Genomic DNA, 27,606 nt, shown 5'->3' on the forward strand with positions numbered 1-27,606 from the left:
ATATGCAAAAACTTACTTTATAGTTGTGTTATGTTCTTAATTTTCAGAAATGGAGGTCTGCATTAACAGTTGCAAACCAATGGCAGTCAGGTTTTGTTAGCTGCTTGCCTGCACACACAGATAATGGAGAAACCTGTGTTAATTATATCATTTATTTGGTTTTACAGCGCATGTATGTTTAGCCTGTGTATAAAGCCTTTTGCAAATGTTCTTAGAGATGCATATTTAATAAAATATGCAAATTACAAGTAATTGATAGGAAATACCACACAATACTGGATTGTAAGAATGTCCCAGGTGGCCCTGTTGATATTGGGATTTCATAATAATGATCAGTATACAAACCTAGGGAAACTGTATGCTTTAGCTACAGCGTAAGATAGAGTATGGAGTTATGAAAGGTGATAATCTGATACGTGCTTATAATTACATGCTGCCATGAGACCTAAAAAACATATCCAGTACATTTAATTTTTTGTAAAGTGTTTATTCTTTTTACTACTTAATTTCTCAGCTGTCAGGTTTTCCACATTTGTAGTAAATTTTCATTTAAATATGGTATAAAACTATCCACTTGATATATCTCTTGTTTGACAAAGCTTTTGTTTTCGTGTTGTCTAACATATGGTTATTCAGCTAGTTTTTCATTGTCCTTAAAGTGTCTAAGGAAACTCTAGTTACTTAATTTTCTTCAGTGCTGGTTATTAAATAATTTTAGACTCACAACACTAAGAAATGCTCTTTTTCTGGTTGGTCAGAGTTTTCATAGCTCTGTAATGACTGGGTTACAGTTTGCCTGGTCCTGATTCATACTGATTAGGTCATTCTAAATCAGATAACTGATCTCACGCTTTTTAAATTGTATTTTCACTTCAGTAATTCTTATAAGAAATACCTGCAACATGACTTAGTTTGTGCATTGTAAAAATATCTTTTTGTTGGAGTTAAAGGAGCCTAATTTATTCTTTAAGCCAAATAGTCATTTGCATTATGTGTCACTTGCAAATTTTTTCAGACTTGTTATCATTAGCCTGACCTTTCTGTTTCTCGTACAGCTTGAGCCAGAAAAGGAGGAGAAAGTACGTAAGAGACAAAAGGATAGGTGAAAAAAGCAGATGCTGCTGAAAAGGGTACTAGAGATGATAAGAAGTACACGCATAATCAGGAGATGATGTGTTACAGAAGCCCAATGTGAATAAGGTGTCAAAAAAGATGTGATCAATGAAGCAGAAAAGTCATAATAGATGAGGATAAAGACAAGATCTTGAGGTTTTTCAGGAAAAAGCTTGTTAGACACCTTGGCAAGAGCCATCCCAGTAGAGTGAAAGGAAAGGAAGGACAGATTGAAGATTTCAAGTAAAGAACTACAGGAAAGGAACTTGAGGCATTACTTGTAAATGTTTGAAAATTACATTCTTTGTGAGCTGTTTGTTTTAACACAGCTGTACAGAGATACTATAATGACTTCAGATGTCCCTCTGAAGGACCAGCAGCATTAGTGCTGAGGGCCTGATCAGGCCCAGATACAGCTATCATCTGTGCTATAGGGAAGGTGAGGGTGAAATTTCCCTCCCCTCTTAGACAGTCCAGAGTTCTTAGACCATATCTTTCTCTTCAGCAATGCTGCCCCTGTTTTGCTGTCTTCGTCACTGCTACTTGCCACAGGCAAAAGAGAAGGACCTGAAGCAGTGGCCTGTAGCTGTGCTGCAGCCAGGAAACTTTTTCTCAGTGGCGGTAGCAGTGTGTGAAGTGTTAGTCATTTAGTGGCTCAAGTGTCTTTAGCTGAAGAAGCAGGACTGAACAGAATGTCTTTTCAAGAGTGTTTTAGCTGGCACATGTTGGTATACTTAAGCTGAATCGTTTTCTGGAAATTGGTAATTTTGCGACAGGCGCCCCTGAAATTCAGAGACGAGTCAATCTGGTTGGTGGGGTAAGGAATACAGAGGGGCCTGATGCTGAAAAGCTTCACTTTTCTGTCTGGAAGTAGCCTTTATGACATTATTGTGGTTTCCAAGCATGCTTGAAAATCTTGGTTTTCCTTTGTTTCAGTGCAATGTAAACACAAATTTCAATAGTTACTGCAACATGAGTCACCTGTTGTGATATGCAATTGTCATCTCCAGCTGGTTCAGCTGTAGCAGTAGTTTTTTAGCTGCTAGTCTATGAACCTCAGATGTCAATGAACTACTTTTCTTGGATCCTTGAAAGGTAATTGAGAAAAACAGCCCATAACCAGAGGGATTATGATGAGTTCAGAGCAGTCTGCATGGCCCCTGGAAATTTTTAGGGTTATGCATATCTGAATATATTGAGAAACACTGAAATGAAGAGAAGGACACATCATGAATAAATCATGTTAATTTCTTTTTCTGTTTTTGTTTGCAGCCAGTTTGCAATAGGAATGCATTTGTCAGTCAGTGTATGAGATACTGGTTTCAGCTGATAGTCCTGTGGAAACACAGGATCACAGAATGACAAAGGGACCTCTGGAGGTCGTCTAGCCCAACCTCGTGCTTAAACCATATTTACTTAGATCAGGTTGCTTAGGTCCAATTAGATTTAGGTTGTTCAGGAACTTGTCCAGACAAGTTTTGTTATCGTCAAGGATGGAGATTCCAGAGCACCTCTCTGGGCAGCTTGTTCCAGCAGTCTGGCTGGTGGGCATAGTATGCCTTTGCTAAATCCTTGCTGGCTCTTCCCTGTCACCTTCTTGTCCTTCATGTGCCTGGAAATGCCTTCCATGGGGCTTTGTTCCAGAGCTGTCCCAGGGACTGAGGTTAGATAGAATACCCTGTAGTTCCCCAAATGCTTCGGTTTGCCCTTCATAAAGATGATGATGCTAGTCATAGAGAACCTCTCCTAATCATCATGACCTCTCAAAGATAAGAGAGTGCCCTTGAAGTGACATTGGCCAGCCCCCTCGATACATTTGCATCCATCCTACCTGATCTCATGGACTTGTACATGTGCAATGAGCTGCATACGGCCTGTGTCTGTCTTCCTCTTCTGCTGGTAGTGTCTCACTGCCTCCCAAAGACTCAGCTGGTGGTGTAGGAATCCTCAAAGATCTGAGGACAGACCATCTCAGGGAAAATGGAGCCAAAAAAGCACCTAGTATCTTGACCTTTTCTGTATCCTATGTTTGTGGGTTATCTGCTTGGTTGAGCACGTTTTCCCTAGTATTCCTTGGCTGTCAGTGTAGCTGCAGAAGCCCTTCGTGTTGCCTTTCATGTTTCATTCCAGTTTTGGCTCCAGCTGAGCTTTGGCTTACCTAACTCCATTCCTGCCTGTTCACATACAGCCTCTGTTCTCTTGGCCTAAGCTGTCCCTGCTTCCTCTGTGTTCTTCCTTTTTGGGCCTTGGTATTTAATCTCAGTCAAGAGATCCCTGCACATCCATACTAAGCTTCTGACAGACTTCACTTTCTGCACACAGGGTGGAATGTGTTTTGAGGAGGTTGTCCTCAGGTAAACCAGTTCTTTTGGGCCCGTTTGCCCGCCATGGGATCTGCCAAGCAGATCCCTAACTGAAAAAAAAAAAAAAGGCCCAAAGCCAAGGATAAATAAAATTGAGAAAGTTGATGGGGAAGAAGACACAACTTTCTACATGTATTATATAGCCTTAAGAAACAGAAATATTTTGAAGTAGTAAACCTGTTTTGATAATTGTATAAAAATTAATAATGCAAAAAACTCCAACTCCACTATCAATCTCTAGTGCACTTACTAAGCAGAACAATTTGTGTTTAAATTAGATGATCACTACTGATAATGCTCTAACTTCCTATGTGTATGCCTTTAAAATGGTCAGGCATATGAATCGCCCTGGGTGCTCTGGTTACTGCTGTGTAGCTTGTGGAGGTGGAACAGTTTACATTTCAGCTGAGCTGAGGCTATAGCAATTTCATGGTAGCTGTAAAAAATGAGATAGCAAGCAGACTTGATTTCTTCTGCATGTTTTTGCATTAGTTGGTTGCTGCTGGATTATGCTACAGTTTTCTGGGGTTTTTTTTCCTTCCTCTGCCCCATCCCTAGCTTTACTGGACTCAGCTGCATGCTTATATTAAAGTCTGTAACTTTGCTCTGTGCCACTCCTGTCCTGGAAACAAGTAGGTTCTGCTGCTGATTTCACAAATTAAGTTTTTGCTTGGAGTTTTCTGACCCAAATTATGACAGTTGCAGGTTTTATGGTCAAAAAATGATAAGTTACACATGCTTAGTTGTGCTTTACTAACAAGCATCTCGGTACTGACTTGATGTGATCCTATATTTTAGTTACCTTTTGTCTGTTTTTGTAAAAGGAAGGCGCACTGTTAAAATAGGCTGAATAAACGTCCATCAATATATCTTGAAAAAAAAGAAGATTCCATACATTCCACCTCTTCAGCAGCTAGCAAAATCCCGTGTTTTGGCCTATAGTAGTTGCATTCCTAGTGTCCGTTTTAGATTGAATGCTAATTTTGTTTATTTTTAATTCTTCCTTCAGTGATTGGTTGATAGAGTTTATGTAACTGTTGTCTAATGAAATTTTTAAATCTGGAAACTTTTTATGACCTTAGTTCTGCTTTCCATAGAGAGCAGATTTACTTACTGAGCTTCAGTAGCGAAAGTCCTCATCTGGGCACAAAGGTCTGCGTAGGGTATAGTGAGAAGTACAGCCTGCACCCAGGGACCATGTGCCAGTAGAGTACAGCAGCAAGACCATCTCTGAAACATCTTAGTGTACTCTTTACCTCCATGGCAAGTTTGGAGGATGGAGAAGAAAGCATGCTGATAGAAAGATCCTGTATATAAGGGAAGTTGCTTTTGACTAGTTTTGGTGACTTCAAATCTAATTTGTGCCACATATTTAACAAGTGGAAAATCCAGCTCTTTGATAGCTGATGGCTTGCTATTAGTGTTCAAAGTAAGTGGCAATGTTGAATTACGCCTATTGTGTTAAGTAAGGCAGATGCAGTTTTGTTAAGCTTTATGCATTTTGTAGAGTCTGCCAAATAGCAGTTGTTATAATAATAATAGTGCTTCACATCCTTAGACGGCTGTAAAAACATTAGTTAATACATTAACGAGATGATGACTTGACTTGGCTGCATTTTGTACTTCTTCATGTGTGTGATAATGAGAAGTCAGGCACAGCCAGCATCAGAAATCTTGTAGTTTCAGCTCTGCAGTGAATGCGATGAGAATTAGGTTTGAAAAGGGGACCGTGCAGTGATTTAAGGTGTAAAACAGGGGAACTGAATGTCCAAACAGTTTATTGAGATGCTACTTGATACTGTGTTCGTTTAAAAAGTAATCAATAATTATTTTTATAAAGTTTAAGTGTTGTTTAAAATACAAGTAAACAGTGACAGAAGAGATACCATCATGCTTGACTGTAGGATACACTGTGTTCTCCTATGTAGATCATTAGGTGTTTTATGTTATGGTAGTGCTGGATAAAGTCTCTGGAGGAGAAGCTGTTTTTTTCATGCATAGGCTAAGCCAGAAACCTGGCTTAGCTGTTCTGTTTTCACTTACTGGCTGCTGTCATACTCAGTGTATCAAAAAGTAGATTTCTTTTAAAAAATTTGTGTAGAAGACCCGTGGCTTCATTTTTCTAGCGTAGTATTAAACTGATTTGTTACTTTCTCCTATATTAATTTTATTCATGTAATATGCATATAATGATTGCAAGCTGATGAGGAAATAATACTTGCAAAAGATGTGTGGTTATTATGCTTGTTCCTTGCCTGAGACCTGCGAGTTTCTTCAGCTCTTAGAAGAGTAGTTGATGGGTTTATGTTGAAAATGAAAATTGAGCAAGTCTAGGATGCTCTTTTAAGTATAGAAGTAGTATCGTTTGTGTCTAGTGAATGTCTAATAAGGTTTATAATAATTTCTGATAATTATTATCTTTTTAATCTTTTCTAGAACACAGCCAAAAACAGTTTTTGCGGAGGTGGAACCAGAAGATGATGAAACAGACAAGCCAGAGTGGAAAAAACGTAAAATTTGAAAAGTTTAGTTTACAGAATAACTTTAGAACATTTGAAACAAGACCTGACACTTATTTCTGTGTTTTGGATGGTGAATCAAAATTTGAAAGCAAAATTTATGTCATAAAACCTGATGCAGTGTAAGAAGGGATTCTAGATCGTAATCCCACGTCTGAATTTTGCAATAAGGAATTGTACTGTGCAAAGAACTCCTCTCTGTCAGTTATTTAGCTTTGTGATTTAAGTGAAATGCTTATTTCTAATAGAACTCTAGTAAATTCATTGTATTTTCAAATTGCTCTGGGAGGGGTGTTGGACTGGATTATCTTTTGACATCCCTTCCAACCCCTGACATTCTGTGATTCTGTGATAATTACTCCTGACTTTACAAGAGCTGCATCATGACTGTGTTCAATGATTTTAAGTATATAAATAATTTAAAATATATAAATAGTTTCTCAGACTCGTTTTTTTCCTAGTTAAGATCTAAAAAATTGTCGCCTTTATTAGAAGTTTAACAAAGTGTACGCTTTCATATTAATGTGGAATTATCCAGTTTAGTTCATTTGTGTGTTCATACAAGTTCCACTTTAGATCATGCTTCTGCATGAATCTTAGAAAACATGTTTTCTAGTGTCTATCCTTAACTGTGAGTAGTATCTCACAGTAGTATTTTATACAGCTTTATTTTTCAAAAATGAAATTTGAATAGACAATTATATATTTTGGTTTAATAAAAATAAACATGTTTATTGCATAGCTGTTGCAGAATTTTGTTCAGGCTTCTTGTCCCTGCTAGTTTGTATCGATAAGTGTTAGGACAGAGCAGAGATGTGTATTTATTACCACGTCTTTTTGTCTCTTGGCTTTGTTGCGTGCCTGAATTATGTATATCCTGCCTCACGCTCTTTGAAGACTGATACTGTCCTTCATAAAGTAATTTCTTAAATATTGAAAGTTTTAATTGTTTAACGCAAAATTGCACTTCTGAATGTCATAAACTTAAGGACAAATTAAAAACAAATGTCCTTTGGAGAAGGAGAAAGGAACCTAGGATATATTTAGGCATTTATATTGTAATTATAATAATACACAATATGCTAAGTATTGTGATTATAATAATATATAATATAGAAAGCACTCTGCATTTCTGGTAAGAGTAGAGAGTGTTAGACATCATAAACAATTGAGCTTTCTTAATTACGAATAGATTTTTAAGGCTATATTTAGCAAAGCACTTAATCACCATCCTAACCTCAAGCGTATGATCCTGATAGTCAGCAGAGCTTAGATATTTTTTAAGCATTGTTCTGCATCACTATTTCATTGTATGATTTTCTTTTCCAATCTTGCCTTTCTTTTTCAGTTGTCGTTTTCATACTTTAGGGAAAGGTAAGCCTGACTTCAAAAGGTGTAGTGAGCATTGGTGTAGCATTCCCACAACAAAGTACTGCTACTGCTTTCACTGAGTGTAGTCTCTTGATAAGAGTGTAACCTCACTAAATAATCCAGAACTTGCTGGAAATATTTTAGTGCATATTTATGTAAAATAGCAAATCAATGCTTAATTTAGTTACAGCTATAATATGTAGAATGAAGGATTTAATACCTAAGTGGATGGTAAATGGAGGAGAAAAAGAAGTACCAGGTAAAGAGCAGTAGTTGACAAGACCTGCTGAAGTCTCTCCTTATGTTGCCCTGAGCAGATAAACTTTAAATGACATTTTTTCATTTAAGGCTATCTTTTTGTCTTTTTTTTTTTGTTCTGCACTGGAAAATGTTTTCAAATAAATTTCTAAAAAATCTTGAATGAGACTTTTAAATTGTTGTATCCTTGGTTTTAGGCTGAATAAATTTGTAAGTTCTGTTATTAGTTGTTCACTGAGGCAGTGTGACTTGGGGAACAGCCGCAGGAAAGACAGATGAGGAAGAATGCTGCTGTTCTCTGAGCTTGAGGGGAGCTTCTCCCTTTATGTTTTTTATTCATATCAGCTAGATCTAGTTTTCTGATTCTTAGAAGAATGAGTTCTGTAAGTGATCCCTGCATAAGTTATGTTAGAATTTCTCAAAGAGTTCATCGTTACATGATGTGATTTTTTTAAATTACTGTTTAAGCAGCCTAGGATTTCAAACAGTGCCTGTGCAGACATGTATTAAAAAGATACAAAAATAACAAATTGTGCTTATATTTAAATTCTTGGCTTGTCTTTTTTGCAATAGTCCTTACAGTGTTCACCAACTAGGCGGATTTTAGTGCATTTTTTAAAAGCAGGCTTTAATCTTGAACATTTTAATGCTAGGAGTTAATCCAGTCAGGAAGGAGTTATGAACAGTCTCCTTCACTATACTTGGAACAACAAACTCTGACTCAATCTTCTGAGTTGTCCAGGGAAATATCTTAACATTAAAATATTCACCTGATTAAATATTTAGGGTAAAAGATAGACTTTTCATGCAAACTGGAATATTAGAAACTATACTTGCATTATTTTTTTATTAAACCTAATTTACTTTTAAACTTTATGAGCGATTTAGGTTTTTAGTAGTTGCCAAGGCATAATCTTGGTCCTCCATGTGTCCAGATTTGGTGTTGATGTGGCCAGAGCCCGGAGGGGCTTTTGTTTCCATATTTCTGAATCAAGGTGGGCTTCTTTAATTTGCTTGCTTCCATAGAAGACAGAGGTCCTACAAGTAATTTGTAGAGGTCCTACAATTAATTTGGCATGCAAAATGGCTTCCATGATGCTTTCTCCAAACCTTGATATTTCTCTCCATATGCTGTGCAGCTTCTAGATGGTTCTTTATAGCAATTTACAGTCTTTTTTTTTCCTTTGTGCTAATGAATAGTTAAGACCAGCTGTTAAGTACTGCATGCCCGTACATAGGATCAAGGCTTTTCCCACCAGAACATTGCAGCCCACCATCTGGTCAACCCAGTTTCCCGTTCCTTGTTTGTGCTGCTGCCATTGGTATAGAGATCTTAATTTGATTCCCTAGTCCTTTGTCTCAGCCTGTCTTCCTTATTCCTATGCCCTGTCTTACTTTTTTAAGACCTCTCCCACAGGTGAGAAGATTGCTAGGGCTGTCCTTGAGTCCTGGCACTTTTCCTCAGGCAGTTTGCAAATACTTTATGATTGTTTAAGTTCCTCTCCAATCTACTTCCTATGACCTGTGATTTACTGAAGATGATACTTTTGCCTGTGCTTTTTGTGACTGATACTAAGAACTGTGAATTTGTGCCCAGAGGACTCCTCCAGTCATTGGCTTCTTGCTTATAATTATATCCCTGGTTTGATGTTCTTTGTCACGCCTGACTTTTCTCTGTTGGGCAGTAGAAAAATGTATTTTACGGGAAGAGAAACCATGAATCTTTATCCTCGTGGTTCAGTCGTGCTCTGTGAGAGTGTTTTGCAATGATTAGCATTGCTGAGCTGAAGTGCCATTCCCTTGGTTAGATCTTTATCCACTAGTTTCTTTGACCTCTGATGCCCTTAGGCATGTCCATCTTGAGACATTTGTAGCTCCTTTAATACCGAATAGTTTGCATTTTTTTGTGGCCTGTTAGTTACAATAGTATTGTGAAATTCTTTGTCATGTTAAATGCCCATATGTCCTCCTAGCCTGCTTCTCAGCAGTGGGAACTACCGAAGGCCCAAAAGGTACCCTCATTAAAAATCAGCAGGCTAGTTCTGGCTTTTTACCATGGGTAGGGTGGGATTTTGTGGGATTCTGTCCCCTGTTGTTGATCCCTGAACCCTTCTCATTTGTTGAACTGGGTCATGCATACACGTAAATGAAGAGTTGGATAGTTGATTAGCAGAGATGCCCATGTGCTTGCCTGGTGTTGAAGCACAGACACATCTTACTACATCAGTTTTTAAATCTGCCAGGATTTTTGGCTAATCCCATTTAAATAAAATTTTGTATACAATATGAATTTCATCCTCTGAGACTCCAGTATCTAATTGCTTCATGCAGTCTGGATAGCTCTGTAACAGAAGATATATGTGTAGCACATCATCCTGGTTTAAATTTGCTTTGGTTGTCAAAGCTTCCCATCCTACGTGCAAAAGTATTGGAGCATGCTAATGGTCTCCCACTTGGCAGCATTGTCTTATACTCAGATCAGCTTGTTGGAATCTCCATAATCTCTGTGTTGCTTGAGTTGCTTGGCAATAGATTGTGATTTTTTTTTCTTAATGGCTGATGATCAGACAAACATGTTCATCTTGTACTCTGACAAATGACTCAAAAGAAGGCTGATTCAGAAAGCATAACCATTAAGGTAGGGTGGAGTTTTTTGTTTGTTTGGGGTTTTTTTTAACCTTAGCTATCATGTGGGACTGTTGTATGTCAGGAGTAGTACTCGGGATTTTTCTTACTCTTTCAAAGAAGTATTCCTGCAGGCTCTGGTCTTTTTACTTGCTGTGTCATGAAATAGTAGATGCAGCAGGTGAATAGCTGCGGTAGATAAACTGGACTAGATGGGTCCTCAAGAAGTTAATGTAGTCCACCCTGGACTCAGGTTACTGCTATACCTGAACCAGTTCTAGCATGTTTATTAGATCAGGTCTTTAAACGCTCCCGTGGTAGACACTGCACAGTCTCCCTAAGCAATCCATTCCAATGCTTCATTCTTCTTAGCAGAAGAAAATTTTTCATAATCTCTAAGAAAAACATTCTTGCAAAAATTTAAGCCCACTATTTCCTATCCTGTTCCCAGCAGCCAAGGAAGTCCATTTTCCATTCCCCTTTGCAGCAGGTTTTTATTATGTTTGAATTTTATTAGCCTCTCCTGTCTCCTCTTATTCTTTCAGTTTTCCTTTACGGTTTATATTTTCTGGCATATCATCATTTTTTTGCTTTTCTTTGACTTATTCCGATTGTCTGCATTTCTTGAAGTGTGCTGCCCACAATGTATTTGACATTTCAGATTAAGCTATTTTTTTGGTACTACCAGGTAAACAGGAAAAATGTTTGTATGTCTCATTACAGTCATTTTTTTCTCTGTATTTTGGCATTAAGAGATTTGCGTGCAGGTCCTAATACCCCTCAGACTCCAGAACCTCCACTGCAAAGCTGCTGCCCAGCCAGTTCACTGTCCTGTGGTTATGCGTTACTCTTAGTTACTGGATGTTGTTCTTTATACAGAATTTCACTGTATGTTCTCAAAATGTATTGCTATTTTGTTCAGATTACTCTGAGTTTTCTCTTGGCTCTCAAGTGCCTACAACTTTTTTACAGCTTCTAGTTTGTCAGCAGATGTAGCAAATATATTCTTTGTTCATTCAGTTAAGTCACTGTTGCAGTTGGTGGTTAGTGGCAAATCCATAAGGTTTCCCATACACGTAGGAGAGAAATGTTTCATACAGTGTTAGTTTTCTTAAGGGTTCATAGGCTTCTAGTTAATGTACTCGGATTTTTTCAGCATCTTTCCTAGAAGTTGCTGGATTCCCTTTGTGTTCTTTGGTTTCAGCGTTTTTTTAATGGCTCTGTCCCTTTGTGTCCAGCGGGAATCCTTCTGGTATTAATGGTGTTAGATGTGGGAGACCTCAAGACCTCATTGTGTTCAAGATTTCTGAACTCCACATTCTGAACATATTTCCAGCCTCAGTTAGGTGTTTTGATCTTGAATTCTCACTTACTTAAATTCTCCTTCTATAACAAAAAATGTCCTCTGCAATAATATTGTATAATCTGTGTATTAGCTGTAGGGCTAATACACCTGTAGGTGTACATCTGGCCTGATCTGTGCCACGATTAAATTACTACACTCGCACCTCCAAGAGCTTTGATACTGCAATGAGATGTTAGGTTGCCTTGGTTGTGGTGGTTGTGTTGCCCACAAGTTTTCTTCCTGAAACTTCAAGCAAGATAGAAGCAGCAGTATTTCTTATTCCACAGCTTTCCTGTTTACCATCTGCCCTTCCAGTGGCCTCAAACATTTCACTGAAAAACATAATCTTTAGGTACTTTTCTAGCCCATTACTCATGCTTGTCAAGATCTCTGGGACTGTATTCCAGCTGATTTAAGAATAAAGGGGGAGTCTGCGACGCTTAGCTCACAGGTGTTAGGTGACACTTAGTGTGCAGGTTTCCATAGTGCTCAAATCTTGAGAAACTTGGAGCTTGCCATAGGTCTCTGGAAGTCTGTGTCTTCAGGCATGGTCCGTACTTCCATTCATTGCATGCCACTGACCACCCTGTGCCTCTGTTTCTCATATCCTCAGGGGCGCCATTGTTCCTAGCCTGGAAATTGTCTCTTGCTGTTTCCCCTTCATTTCTGCAGAGTGTGCACCTGACTGTGAAACCCTTGTTTCTTGATTCTGTGCCAGTGGGGGATTATCTTTATTCACTTCCCTTGTCACTTGGTGGCATCTCTCTAGTGCAGTGAAACCTAAGTTTGCAATGGTTTTGCAAGCAAAGGGCTCTGAAACTTTGGAGTTTGCATGTACTTCTAATAAAAGATGTCTCTTTGCAGACAGACTTCGTGGTTTTTTTTTTTAATGCTATGACTGGTGGCATCAGCAAGGGGGCCACTCTGTGGCGAAGCTGTTGCACAGTTTGCAGTTGGTTCTTCATCTAAAATTACCTGACTAAGCAGAGGCAAACATGAAGAGTATTCCAAATAGAGAAGTCAGCATCTTCAAAATAGCTTGCGCGAGCTGTGTCTTCAGCAACAGCTCTAAGTTTTTATGGCACTTATTAGTAAGACCTTGATTATTCATAAAATAATTTCAATATGTATTGATATATATTTTGAGCAAGTGGCTGCATTAATAGCAAAACCATATATTTATTGTAGCATTTTGGGAGAATACAGAGTTTCCAGTTTGTTAGAGTAATACCGCTATGATTTGTAACAACATAATTGCCTAGAGCCGCATCCCCATAGCTTACTAGTGCATCAGAGAATTAGAGCAAAATTGTGCTCTTGTTGCACTGGTTCAGAGAAATTAAATTGAATCCTTAAAGGCACAGTGGAGCAGTGAAAGGAAAACCAGAAGCAATCCCAGACAAAGAAGCTAAGGCCTGGTGACTCAGGAATTTTCACCTGTGTTCATACGAACACAGAATGAGCTCTTGTAGAAGATGGTGAAACAGGTCATGATAAATAATATGGTGCAGAGATGAGTGGGAGGTGGTCGGTGGGATGCTACAGGAACAGGGATTTTATGTCCAGTTTTATGTAATATCATTTTAAACTACTTCCTTGGAGATCATTAAACGGGATGTTAAGAAAATTAACAGATGATGTAGATTAATACTGCAAACACCACTGGAAAAAGAGAAGCAGGAAGTAACAAGAACTTACTGACAAATGCAAGATAATACATCTGGAAAACAATAATTCAAAATGCAGATTATTTTTTTCCTTTATGGTGGGATGACTCTCAGCTATATTAGAGTTGGTGGATGGCACTTTGTGTTTCTGTGTTTCCTGTGACAAGGCAGACCAAAAACCAAAAACAACAAACATTTGGAGCTTTTGCCAAACTGAGCAGCTTGAGTGACACCCAGACTGTGAATGTAGCACGTTCTGTCTCACAGCCACTGATTTAAAAAATGATTGGGATGGCTTTCGTCTGAAAGTCAGCTTGTTAAATACAGCATAGAGGGGTCTCCTTTTGCAAGCACTAGATGCTGATGCCACACATACTACAAGTTAAAAGAGCTCCTTTCTATTTGTACTCTTGCAAATTTAGCTGGCTCCCTGAGAGGCAAATTTGTGTATCCAATCAGCTTAAAAATCCGCTTTTCTCTTTCCTGATTCTAATTGCAGTTCATTGCCTACTTAAAATCCTAGCCTTATTGAGAGGAGTCACAGGAAGATAGGAGACTTTTTTTATCTCTCTCTATATTGGAAATTTTCACATTTCAGAAAGGAATTCTGATGATCTGTCACAGGTTAGGGCTGGAACTGCAACTGGACAGTGACAGATGCTCTCTAAGCAGGAATAAAAGGTAGTGAGGCAGAGAGACTTATGGATAGGAAAAGAAAACAAGCACCTTTAATAAACGGTAGTAGTAATAATAAGGAAATAAAGTAATGAGCTATATACATATATATACAAACACGATACTAAACTTGGCTCCCATACCCTGATAGCAATCCCCGCTGATGCTGCAGAGCAGGCAGCACTGGGGAAGCTCCAGGCTCAGCAGCAGCGGGGAGCTGGGTACAGGACCTGAGTCTGGGAACTCAGAATTGGTATGAAAAGGCAGAAGAACAGAGTGAATCCTCCTTGAATGCTGGCCATTGAAGAATAGAGCTTAACCCCTGTGATCTTTTGGGTTTGTACTGAATATGGCATATATGGAATGGAATGGAATGGAATGGAATGGAATGGAATGGAATGGAATGGAATGGAATGCTCGTGTTTGTCACCTGTCTTGCCTGTTACTCACTGGTGGTGTAACCTTTTACTTACCTATGACCCCTTCTGCTTCCCAACACCCCCAGCGTGGCACACAAGAGCCAGCAGTGGCCTTGGTCACTGTAGGAATAAGTATCAGCAAGAGCCTTTCTGCATCCCAGTCCCAGGCAGTAACTGTAAACATCAGGTGTCACCACTTTTAGAAGCAGACACTGCAAAACCATGCTGTTGACTTCAGAAAGTGAATCCTCTTAAAAGAGACTGAGCTGAAAAGTAAAATTATTGAACAGAATTGGTTCTGGTTAGCTCAAACCAGGACAAGGTTCTTCCTAGTCATGCTGTTATCCATATGGATGTGCTTCAAGTGCTCTACAGAGTTTCTCATGAATGTTGAATTGCTAGGGCAGACCTTTTTCCCTTTAAACAACCTTTAAACATTCTGGGGGTCGGTGATTTTTTTTTTTGCCCTGCATGGAAACGATATATCAAGTTTTCAAGGAAATATTTGTCAAGGAAATATGATAATGAAAAAATAAGCCTCCTGTTGGACTTGTCAGTCCGTTATAAATTATCCGTATATAGTAAGGTGGAAAATACTTCCTAGTTTCTTAATTTACTAAACAGCCCATGCATAACGTGCAGATCCATGATCCCTGTAAAATTTGGTGTTTGGACAATGCCAGCACAGCAGGCTCCTGATTCACAGGAGACTCTTCCTCACCCTGCAGTGACACTGTTGTTGGCAACAACCACAAGGCAGATTATCTTTGAGTGCTAAGGATTGCCTACAAATTATTCTGGAAGGTATGTTCTGTGTTACAGTGATGAAAATATATGAGAAAACCTGATGGTTCAAACTATCATCTTTTTGCAGATTAAGAGGTCACATGGTAATGTAACTAAGATCAACTTCATATTTAATGTGACAGCCATTTGTATATGCATATATGTATACATATGTTGTTTCGCTGCTATGCAGGGAATTATGCCTGAGGAGTAACATGTATCTCAAGTGGTTCTCTAAGTGTGTGGATGAGCATTTGTCTTGGGTAATATTTACCTTAAGTAAGGCAGTATCTTAGCTGAACTATAGAGGACCAGAGAAACTGGAGCTGGCCATATAATCATTGAGGGGCACAGCCAATGAATCAACAAGTGAAAGAATCTCCAGTAATTTAAATGAGAGACATGAGTCTCCCTCACCCCGATTTTCAAAGGTTCCATAATGTTTTCCAAAAACACTGTAGAATCATCCTGAAATGCAAGAAAGATTACAGAAGATGATTTCAATGAGGGTGACAACTGTCACATTCCCAAATGCAAGGAGAGATTTTGCTGTTCACAAGATTATAATCTTTTTGGTTGAAGCTCTACAAAATGTCAGCTTGTAGGATTATTTTGTTAATTTTCAATAGCTTTTAACTCATGTTTACACTAAAAAATTAAAAAAGGAAGCTTTATTTCTGGAAATAAGTATCACAGTGGTATATATCCTTGCCATTTCTTTTAACCACTTGTTTTATTGTCCTACTCTAGCATACAACCAAGTTTATAAACAGTGCTGTAAGACAAAAGTTGTTAAATGTTTTTCTTGGGAGGAGAGGGCATCACAAAAATTTCATTAAATTCTAGAGAGTATCCCCATTTCCCACTTTTCCTTTTTGCTGTGCTACAAGAATCATTGTTCAAGTGCAGGCTTTTCTTCTATTAGGTGCTTCTCAAACTTATGATCAGACTTAGTATCATCTACTCTAGAGATCTAAATGAGAAAAACAACCATTACTGCAGGATTGAAGAAACAGAAATGCAAGATGAGGAGAATTAATTAAAGTCAGATTAGTGGCAAATCTAGGAATACAGTTCAGCTATTTCAGTGTCCCTTTGGTGCTCTTTACTAGCATCTCTCTGCTGTGGGAAAATCTCAGATCTTTTCAAACTAAGGAAGCACTTGTCTTGTGTTTGTGACCTAACTTCTGGGGGTTTGTGCCTGTACTGGCATTACAAGCAGTGCTGTGTGACTGCATCAGCAGCCGTTTGGTTGTTGTGAGAAAGGGAACCCTTCAGGTCCTGGGCATATCACACTGCCAGTTCAGATTGAAATGGCTCTTTCGGGAACACATCCTGGCTGACAACGTGGCTTCCTTCTGTTCTGTGCTTGTCTGCCTCCACTCTGCTCCTAAACTCACCCCTCCTGGCACACCGTTCTCTGCTCGCGGCCGAGGAATGTTTCGCTTCCTCCAGGAAGCGAGGGTGCTGCTCTGACTCCACAGCCCAGGCTCAGCGTTGATGATGTTTATTACTGAAACACACTGCACTGCTTGGGAGTCAGGGTTTTTTTTTAATTAAAAATGATTGGAATCTCAAGCATAGGGCCCTCTGCCTGCAGGAATGAATGCAGGGGCTGCAATCCAACAGTCCTGGGCAGAATCAAACCTTGCTATTTTGCTTACACTGTTTATAAATGCAACAAACAGGCAGGACCCTCGTGGGTCAGCGAGACTGTCTTCCTTGTCCCAAGGCACGATCAGCATTCCCATAAACATTCCTGCATGGTTGGGCTTTGGTTTAGTTTTTAATCTGTTGATTGAATGAGACTTTTTATTTTTTACAGGATTTTTTTACAGGCAATTTTTGCCACGTGGAGAATTTTTATTGTTAATTACCACAGTATCGTTAGGTATGGAGCAGATGCTTGAGAGGGGAGGAAAGTGGTGCACAGCTAGTTGCCCTCTGCAGCACAAACATTCAGCTCCCAATATTATCATGACTCCTACTAACACCACAATCAAAAATACTGTGCCAGTAGCGCAGAGCAAACTAGAGCTCAAGAGGCGGAACCTCTGCTGGATGGAAATGAGTGCTAAGGAGCTGCTGTTATTTAAGCCAGCAGAGGATATTGTCTTGGGTTTTACCATGTTTGTTTTCCCAGAAATTGTCACAAAGACGCTAGTTTTGCTTTAACTAGACAGAAAGCTGGGCCAGAGTTCTGTCTGCAGAGCAGAGTCCTGCAAAGTGGAAGAAGTGAGTCTGAGCCAGCACAATGTGAGCATATCTCCGAGGTGAGCTAGTTGATTACACAAGGGACAGGGACCAGCTGCCAACTCTCCCGGCTGGAGAACAGCTCTGAGCAGCAGCAAGGGAGAGTGTGCTGAGAGGGAAAGTCCAATGTCCGATACGGGGATGGGGAGGATTAGCAAAACTGTGGCTTTGGGCTTTGTAACATGTGAGTTGGCTTTTACACGTAATCTCCTTCTGCATGATCCGTAGTGAAGTGCCTTGGTACTTGTCCTGGAGTTAGTCTTATATCTTTTCTGTAATTGCGAAGAAATCTGTCAACCTGTTTTCAGTAAGTTTCTACAGGCACAGGAACTTGTGAGCAATTAGCAGCTGGAATTTCTGAGACTCAGCATGTTAAGTCATTTATATGAAAACCACTCTAGAAATAGCTACGATTCTCAATGCTAGAGCATAGTTATGTAAAAGTTGTCAGAGAAGAAGCTGAGGAAGGTAAATTGGATCAAAGTGGATCATTGGAATGGTTTTGTACGTGGCAGTGCTACGTTAATTGTTGGACTCGATGGTCTTCAGGTCTTTTCCAACCAAAGAGGTTCTGTGATCTGTGGAGCCTCTATTTATAGGGTGGGTGTCAAGAGGAAGGGGACAATCTCTTTTCAGTGGTGCCCAGCAATAGAAAAAGAAATAATGGATTTAAGTTAGAACATAGGAAATTCCACTTCAACATGAGGAGAAGGGAAATTCCACTTCACCATGAGGAGAAACTTCTTTACTGTGAGGTTGATGGAGCCCTGGCACAGGCTGCCCAGAGAGGTTGTGGAGTCTCCTTCTCTGGAGACTTCCAAAAACCACCTGGACACGTTCCTGTGTGGCTGCCCTGGGGGATCCTGCTCGGGAGGCTGGACTAGATGATCTCTAGAGGTACTTTCCAACCCCGAACATTCTGTGATTCTATGACTCTATGTGCAGTATGTGTAATATGCAACTTACCTGGAAGGTGTGCACAGTGCCCGGGTGCAAATTGCACATGTGATTCCTGCAATGCAAGCCCTGCTTTCTTACTTCTTTTTCCAAAAGTGCAACATCCACCTGAGAGATTTCCAGCACTATCGCTAGCATGTCTAACCTATCACATTTAATTTATATCTTGAGTTTGTTACCTATAGGTGGCATCAAATATGTATCTGTCTGCTGTCAATTGATTGCAAGGAATAGGGCTCGCAGATGCTGTTGTTGTAGCACAAAGCAAAAAGAAATCTTTGCCCCAAAATATTTCTGGTTTAAAAACAATTTCCATTTTTTAAGGCTGCAAGAAAGCCAGGTGCCTTTACTTGAGCATGTGTAAGTCTGGTGCTTGTTTTAAGACTTGTATCACCCTACTGTTTTCAAAGGGCTGTTCTCATTGACAGTCATTATGAAATTGCGAGGTCCTATGCTGTATATTAGCGTCATGAGCACTATTACAACTATGATGAGCAGCTAATGATGTGTCAAGGTGATTAGGAGCAGGAGAAGCCTTTAATGTGTTTTGAAGAGAGGGTTTGCTTAAGGGGAAATAACACCTTGAGATTTATGTAAGGATACTTTAAACCTGGAAAATAAAATTACTTTGGAAAAAGCATCTGAATATTAGGCTGCTCTTCAGAGCTCATTGTACACTGTGGTACTGTATCTGTCTCGCTCAGTAGCTAAAATTAGGTGATTATGTAAGGAGACCACAGTGTACATCTGAATAGCTACTGTATTGGGTTTATGATGTCACTCATCTTTATTGAGTCTTTAGCTATTCTATGGCTTGGCTGGGGGGCAGCGTGAATTCAGGAGTAATGAAATCATAGCCAAGTTAAACTTCAGCGAAGTAAACACAACAGAGCTTTTACAAGAGAAAGCAAAATGACTCCCAGCTAAATGTCTCCTGTCAGGACACCCAGGTAATGTTGCCACCAGCTGTTTCTCCCTGTAAACCTTCAGGAAGGCATGTTTATAGCTTTTAAACCAATGATAATAAAAATGCTGCAATGAATCCATGGGTCTGTGATCAGTTTGGAAAGATCAAATGAGCTATTGATTTTAGTATTTCAATTGTTGACTATGAAATTGATTGTTTGCATTGAGGTCCTATTGTTAAGACAATTTATTAATTCTGTACTGTATACACCGTTGGTGTGTATAAATAAATACACATATGCCAAAGATAAAGTGAGAATTAAGTTTTATCCACACGTAGTAATATGGCTTATCTTTCACACCAGGTACAATCCAAATCCAAATTGAATGTCCTATCATATTTTTCATAAAGTGGTTTATTTGCTCACCTATGTTACATGCTGTAGCTTTTTCATACTTGACAGTTGTATATATGCCACACATTTGTCCACCTAGTTGCTGTGCCTTTTTCTGAATAGTTGCAATTTTATATCACAGAAGACTGAGGAGGACCATCAAGACAAGGCATGGATGCAGACAGCCAGGTAAGCAGCTCTGAGCTGTGTGAGCTGTTACTCACCGTCATGGCTCTGGTGCCTTCATCTGGAACATCCCTGTTTAGATGGGCTTTGGGGCTGCCCTTTAAAGTTCCTTCATGGGTTTTCTCTTCCAGTGGCCTCGAGTGCTGGTATCACAGGCCCTGGCAGACAAACCCTCGACAAGGAAGAAACCTGGAAGTAAGTTAAAGTCCTGTTTATTTCTCAAAAGGTGCCCAGGTCTGCAGAGTCACAGGGCTTTAAGATGCCAGAAGTAATTCTTTGGGGGATAGCTTGGCAATGAGCTGTGAGGGTCCACGCTGGGAGCACGGCATGATGGTGGTCACGGTTTGCAGCTCTGGCAGCACGAGTGATGGAGAGAGCACCCCGCTCCTCCAGAGCAGAAAGCAAAGGCTGCATTTGTAACTTTGCTCTTTTCCTGCATATCTGCTCCCTTCTTTGAAGTAACCGTTCCCACGCGTTTCCTGTCAGGGGTCCTCTGGGCCCCACACTCTCTTTTCACTCCCTTCTGTTTTAAGCCAGAAAGCTTCCTGCTTTGGGAAAGTTTGCCTGGGATAGCACTGTACCCATTTGTTTGCAATGAATGAGAAGCCTTTTTCATTTTCTCTGAATTATTGTTGCCAGATACCATGTGTACACATGTTGCAGGCCATCTTGCAGAGGGAGCTGGCAAATCTGCAAAGCTGATGCACATGGCTTCGGCAACTGAAATGGGCTCCTCTCAGCCAGGCTGCTGCTGAGCTCAGGAAACGCACATTTATTGCTTTCTGTAAGATTTCAAAAGGAAGGTTTTCTTCAGTTGGATTGAAGCAGTGATATTGGAGCCTGGCCTCACAACTCAAGCACCTTTTCTACTTTTTCACTGTGCTCTAATCTATCCCATTTGCTGAGCAGTTTTGGCAGTTCTTGGCAGCACAAGGCAGCCTAGAGCAAGAGAGGCTTTTGAGGAACACTCAGAAAACACCTAGTGATGAGATTAAAACTGCGTGGCTTAACACAGTATTGGGACTCTATTCTCAGGTGATCTTGCTCCTCTTAAACTGATGAATTAAAAATCATTGATATCTTACATTGCCTTCAGCAGGATGGTTCTGTGGTGATTAGATATTGGAAAAGAGTGACTTTTTTCTGCTCTTTTTTGGTTTTATTTATTTTACCATGTCCTAGAAAGTGCGAACATGTATGCCCTGATTAGCATCCCATCAGCTGGCTGATCACAGGACTTGTAAGGATGGACACAACCTGCCTACTTGCGGAATGGTATTGAAGTGAAGTGTCAGGATTTCTTTTGAAACCTGATGGGATGTTTCATGCAATACCAGAGTGCTTTGTTTCAGCTTTGCCATATATCGTGACACACTGTGTGAGATCCATGGAAGAGGTGAGCTGAGCTCCCTTTATTGCTTGCCATAGGAAGGTTTGGCTGAATGGATGAGTTGTCACAAAAGGTTTCCATTTTGCTGAGCTGACTTCTGATGGAGAAACAAACTGCTGAGTTTGAAAAAGCCTAGCAAAAACAGTCAGTCTTTAGTGTTCTTAAAACATTTGTGTATGGAAAAGCATAAAAGTCCAAGAAGCAGATAATCTGCTCAACTCTTCTTGCTGAATAGTAGTATGTGTGAATCCCTGTAGGTCTAACTGAGGCTGGTAACTGCTGAAGTGGCATCTCTCCCCCCGATCCTTGTGTGCTATTGCTTGGACTTGCTTTAATTTGGTCAGCCCTGAATTGGTCAGGTAATTGTACTAAATGATTGTTGTAGGTTCCTTCCAGCTGAAATAGTCTGCGTTATTCTATTTCAAGTCTTTGTATGGACACAGACAGCTCTGCAGCATCGGTAAATCCTGTGCACAACAGAGGCCACATTTACATGCCACTAGTTTGCAGCACTGTGCTGCAGGTGGTAGACTTCGCTGGTGGTAGACTCCAAGGCTGAGAGGGGATATTATTAATGTGTACAAATATTGTATTTATATACCTATAATATATATTGCATATTATATAAAAATATGTAGCGTATATATGTATTGTATACCTATAATTTATATCCTATTAATGTATGAAAATAGCTGAAGAGTGACTGTCAAGGGGAAGGTGCCAGCCTCTTTTCATTGATGCCCAGTAATAGAACAAGAAATACTGGGTTTAAGTTAGAACACAGGAAGTTCCACTTCAACATGAGGAGAAACTTCTTTGCTGTGCGGGTGACTGAGCCCTGGCACAGGCTGCCCAGAGAGGTTGTGGAGTCTCCTTCTCTGGAGACTTTCAAAACCTTCCTGGATGCGTTCCTGTGTGGCTGCCCTGGGTGATCCTTCTCTGCCAGGGGGGTTTGGACTAGATGATCTTTCAGGGTCCCTTCCAACCCCTGACATTCTGTGATTCTCTCGGATGTCAATGTGGCAAATGTTCATAATTTCCCATAGCATTGGCCTTATTGCCCACGGTCACAGTACCTGTGCTTGGGGTGGGTGGCAGAGGATGACCAGAGAGAACAGCAGCCTAGTGCCATGCGGCTTCTGCATTTTTGTTACTGAGTAGAGTAGGAAAGGTATGTTTCGTGGAACTTCCTGAGGAAAGGCAAAATTAGTGCATATAGTGAGTTTTCTCTGCTGCTTATGGCTCTTGGACAGGGATGGATGTAATAGATCAAGACATCAGCTGGGCCATTTCTAGCATGTGAGAAATTATTGAGCCAAAGCCCTAAAAAGTGAAAAAGAGGGCCTGTTTTAAAAATATGCTATTTCTTGGGAAAAAGCAGCCATAAATGTCATCAACAGGCTAGAGAAAAGAAAGGCAATAGTACCAAATGATGAGTGGGACTAGGGGGATGTGTTACAGAAAGCAGGACTCTCCCTCATAAGGAACAATGCTTGACAGTTTGAGAAGAGCTGACAATAAAACACATGATTAAATGAGCACCAGAGAGCAGACTCAGCCATAAAACTATACATTTAGTGGCTGTCCTAGCTAAGCCATAGCAGTATTTATTGAGTTATAACACTGGAAGAGGTGAATAAACATGACTGAGACCACGTGGGCTCAGAGGGATTACCTTTGTTTTTAAGAGAGGCATTACCATATTTGCTCAAAAATTTTCACACAGTGTAACTTTAAAAGCATGCTTCTGAGTCTGTAGTCAGTGTCAAAGAAGGTAGAGGAGATTTATGGTTTATCATGAGATGGGTAAATTAAACCAATACATGAAACATTTAATGAACTTTCTTGTCCAAAATACAATAGTGTCTCTGTGGCCTCTGATTCTGGGCACTCTTGTTTTCTATTTGTCCTTCAGAGGGTGGGGATGGCGAAGCAATTTTAGACTGTGCATTATTTCACCTTGTACCAAAAAGCATGTTGTAGAATCACAGAATGTCAGGCGTTGGAAGGTACCTCTAGAGATCATCTAGTCCAATCCTCCTGCCAGAGCAGCGTCACCTAGGACAGGCCACACAGGAACACATCCAGATGGGTTGTGAAAGTCTCCAGCGAAGGAGACTCCACAACCTCTCTGGTCATGTCAGGAAATGTTACACCACTGATATCATGTAGGAAAAAATCTGTGAGAGATTTCTTTATATCAAATATGGCCAATATCACATCTATTCTAAAAGAATAGACAGAATTTTAATGGAATATAAAATAATTTCCCCAAAGAGATATCATGACACAAAGGTGCTTCATTGATTCTTACTAGCTCATAGTCACAGAATCACAGAATGTTAGGGACTGGAAGGGACCTCGAAAGATCTCTAGTCCAATCCCCCCGCCGGAGCAGGAACACCTAGATGATGTTACACAGGAAGGCATCCAGGCGGGTTTTGAATGTCTCCAGAGAAGGAGACTCCACAACCTCCCTGGGCAGCCTGTGCCAGGGCTCTGTCACCCTTACTGAGAAGAAGTTTCTTCTCAAATTTAGGTGGAACCTCTTGTGTTCCAGTTTAAACCCATTACCCCTCGTCCTACCATCGGTTGTCACCGAGAAGAGCCTTGTTCCATCCTCGTGACACTCACTCCTTACATATTTATAAACATTAATTAGGTCACCCCTCAGTCTCCTCTTCTCCAAACTAAAGAGACCCAGCTCCCTCAGCCTTTCCTCATAAGGGAGATGCTCCACTCCCTTAATCATCTTGATTGCTCTACGCTGGACTCTCTCCAGCAGTTCCTTATCCTTCTTAAACTGAGGGGCCCAGAACTGGACACAGTATTCCAGATGTGGTCTCACCAGTGCAGAGTAGCAAGGAAGGAGAACCTCTCGTGACCTACTAACCACCCCCCTTGTAATAGTATACACAGACTCACTCACAGTCAAATATAAACCACAATCTACTATTGAGACTTTCTTGCATTGTCCTATAATACTCATATATTACTGACACTGAGAAATCAGCCCAAGATATTACCAAGCCTTTCTTGATAGATTAATGGAACAAATTGCAAGGTTCTGCGGAACGTCCTTTTTAGCTATTTCAAATTTTATTCCACCAGTTGTCAGAATCAGCAAAGGAGGTTTCCATACTCCTTGCAAAAATACCTAGTCCTCATTGACTTGCTCTGAGTTTTTAACTAAGTTTGCCAACTGTAGCTGACGTGAAACCAGATATCCTAGATAGGAAAAGTTTTGCTGTTAGCAGAATTTGACCTCCTAGATAAATACTAGAAAAAAATGCTGCAGGACTTTATTCAGCTCCTCCCAAACATCTGCCCCTTAGGTCATCTTCATTTCTTTATTGTGGTAACCAAGAAGTCCATGTGAGAGCAGCAAAGACCTATTTTTTGATACATTTTTGCTTTTACCCCCTTAATTCTCGGCCTGACAGAAACCCTTTTCCAGCAATCATCACAGCTTGATAGAGGAGACGAGTGGCCTGTGCTACATTTTGGATTCTCCCTGAACCTCTTTTTTGTAGCAGCTCTTGGTCACCATTGCTTGTCCTTGGGCTACTGCCATATCCATTCCTCCAGTAATCACTGCTTTCAGGAAGGGCCAGCTCATTGTCCATGATACTTTTTGATTTAAGGAAACACTCTGAGTAGCTCCTGGAAGACAAGACTCCTTTAATCAACTTTCTGTGAGCAATGAGACAAGATTTGTTCCTAAGTCAAATGGGTGCCCAAGACAGCTGGTTAATATTCAATGATCACCTCCTCCAAGGTTAGGAGCGATGTATCGTGGACAAAGAGGAAGTCTGGCTAGAACACCGGTGTGTGCATGAAAAAAGACCTCCTGGGCACACTCAGACATGAAAAGGAAGTGCCGGACAAATTCAATGGTCTTGCATGACAGCATTACAATATTTGTGGGTAAGAGAAGAGCAACTGGTGCCACCAACCTGGACTGTCCCACATGACATCCTTGTCTCTAAATTGGAGAAACATGGATTTGACAGATGGACCATTTGGTGGATAAGGAATGGCTGGATGGTTGCAATCAGAGAGTTGTGGTCAATGGCTCAAGGTCCAGCTGGACACCAGTGGTGTTCCTCAGGGTTAACCTGTGCTGTTTAACATCTCTGTTGGTGACATGGACAGTGGGATTGAGTGCACCCTGAGCAAATTTGCCAACAACACCAAGCTGTGTGGTGTGCTTGGCACATTAGAAGGAAGAGATGCCACCCAGACAGACCTTAACATCTGTAGAGGTGAGCCCATGCACATTTCGTGAAGTTCAACAGATCCAAATGCAAGATCCTGCACCTGGGTCGAGACATTTGCAAGCACAAATACAGGCTGGGCAATGAGTGGATTGAGAGCAGCCCTGCAGAGAAGGACTTGGGGTATTAGTTGATGAGAAGATCAGTATGATCTGGTGATGTATGCTTGCAGCCCAGAAAGCCAACCTTATCCTGGGCTGCACCAAAAGAACGCTGGCCAGCAGGTTGAAAGAGGTGATTTTCCCCTTCTACTCTGCTCTCCTGAGACCGCACCTGCAGTACTGTGTCCAGCTCTCAGGCCCCCAGCATATGAAGGACATGGACCTGTTGGAGCGAGTCCAGAAGAGACCACAGAGATGATCGGAGGGCTGGAGCACCTCCTCTGTGAGGACAGGCTGAGAGAGCTGAGGTTGTTCAGGCTCAAGAAGATTCAGGAAGACCAGCACTTGAAGGTGGCCTACAAGAAAGATAAAGGAGGACTTCTTAGAAGGATGTGTAGTGATAGAACAAGGGGAATGGCTTTAAAGTGAAAGTGGATAGATTTAGATTAGATGTGAGGAAGAAGTTACCTCTGCAGAAGTGGTGAGACACTGGAACAGCTTGCCCAGAGAACTTGTGGGTGTCCCCTCCCTGGAAGTGTTCAAGGCCAGGCTGTAGGGGACTTTGAGCAACCTGAACTAGGGGGAGGTGTCCCTGCCCGTGGCAGGGGGGTTGTAACAACCCTTCCAACACAAACCATTCTGTGAATCTGCGATTCTATGAAATAAGCTTTAGTGCCAGTGAAGAAGTGTTTGGTCACTTTGCACAGAATTAAATTGCCCCAGAGTGCAGGGGAGCCCAAAAGAATAAATTCGCAGAGGAGGATGTTGGGTGCCTTCCCAGAGAGACAGACCTGCCAAGGGCTGTTGGATACCAGTAAAACATCTGGCTCAGAAAGTTCCTGAACTGCAAACTGTTGAAGCTGGGGTGGGGTTTCCAGGGAAAATACCACTCCCAGTTTGCATTTTTATTCTACTCTTTCCTTTCCCAGCTGTGGGCCACTACCAGAGATGGGGTATTGGGAGATCTTCATCCTTGCTCTGGCTGTGCAGCCACTCTCACCCCTGATGACCTGTCTAGTCCTGTGGGAAAGGAGTCTGTATCTTAAAATTCTGAGTTAACCAAAGGCGATCTCTAAGTTGTTTTTAAGGAAATTATTTTAAAGGAAATTTTTCATCTCCAGATTAAAACTACTGTTAAAAATAATATCAAATGCTAAGGAGTGCCTGTCGACCCCTGTTTGTATTCAGAGGGGAATGATTTTTACATGAAGTAAAGGAATATTGGACATGTTTACAGCACCTGTGATGTAATAGATTAGTGTGGGAGTGCTGAAACAGTTAAGGAAGAGAAAGCTGTGGGGGAGCACCAATGGAGGAGGAGAAAATAAGGGGGAATTAGCAACTTGGTAAAAGCACAGTGAATGTCTTGAAGCTCTGGAAATACCTAGACATGTGAAATAAGTGAGAGAAACTTGAAACAGAAATAGAAAGACAAAGGGTTGTACAAGGATCCAGTTTTTATATTTGTGTGTAAATGTTGCCAAGAAAATCAGCAGCTCTGATATACTTATTTACATTCCTGAGAAACTGGAGTAACTACATGACAGCCAATGGAGTGGCTCTAGTGAGGACATTGGTGGCTTTAGACCTGCTAGGACCACTTCAGCACAAGGTGTGCAGCCCTGGCCCAGGGACTCGTGTTTGCATCTTCCCCAGGGTGGCGGAGGAAGAGGTATTCTTCACCCAACGTGCTGGCAGACAGAAAAACAAAGGTTTGGGGCAGGGGAAACAAACCTGCACCAATGGTGCAGGGCTGAGATTGCTGCAAAAAAAGCTAGAGAGTTTGCCGTCGAAAGTTCAGCCCCGTGGGTAATTACAGTAGACTTTTGCAGCCTTCAAAAGCCCATCATGCTCTTTACCACTTCTTCAGCTGCAAAGTGGAAAAGTTCCATGCTTGTGACTGACCCTTCTGGGGAAAAGTGACCAAAATGCTACAGTTTAAAAGTGAAAAAGCCAATAATGATTGAAATCTCCTTAGTACTGACCTTGAGTACTTGGCG

The 27,606-nt window shown here is 40.8% G+C and overlaps 1 protein-coding gene across 1 annotated transcript in view; it reads left to right on the top strand.

Moving 5' to 3' along the window:
- The window catches only part of WDR70 (WD repeat domain 70), a gene marked incomplete at its 5' end in the record, with an annotated part of 78,241 nt that extends 72,244 nt beyond the window's left edge, over positions 1 to 5,997 (top strand). The window contains one exon of the mRNA XM_009873424.1: positions 5,913 to 5,997. Within this exon, the coding sequence (XP_009871726.1) occupies positions 5,913 to 5,997 (85 nt within the window). The remainder of the gene's footprint in view (positions 1 to 5,912) is intronic.
- Between the last annotated feature and the right edge of the window lie 21,609 nt (positions 5,998 to 27,606).

The sequence above is a fragment of the Apaloderma vittatum genome, unplaced genomic scaffold (genome assembly GCF_000703405.1).
Source record: "Apaloderma vittatum isolate BGI_N311 unplaced genomic scaffold, ASM70340v1 scaffold11967, whole genome shotgun sequence".
Taxonomy (NCBI): domain Eukaryota; kingdom Metazoa; phylum Chordata; class Aves; order Trogoniformes; family Trogonidae; genus Apaloderma; species Apaloderma vittatum.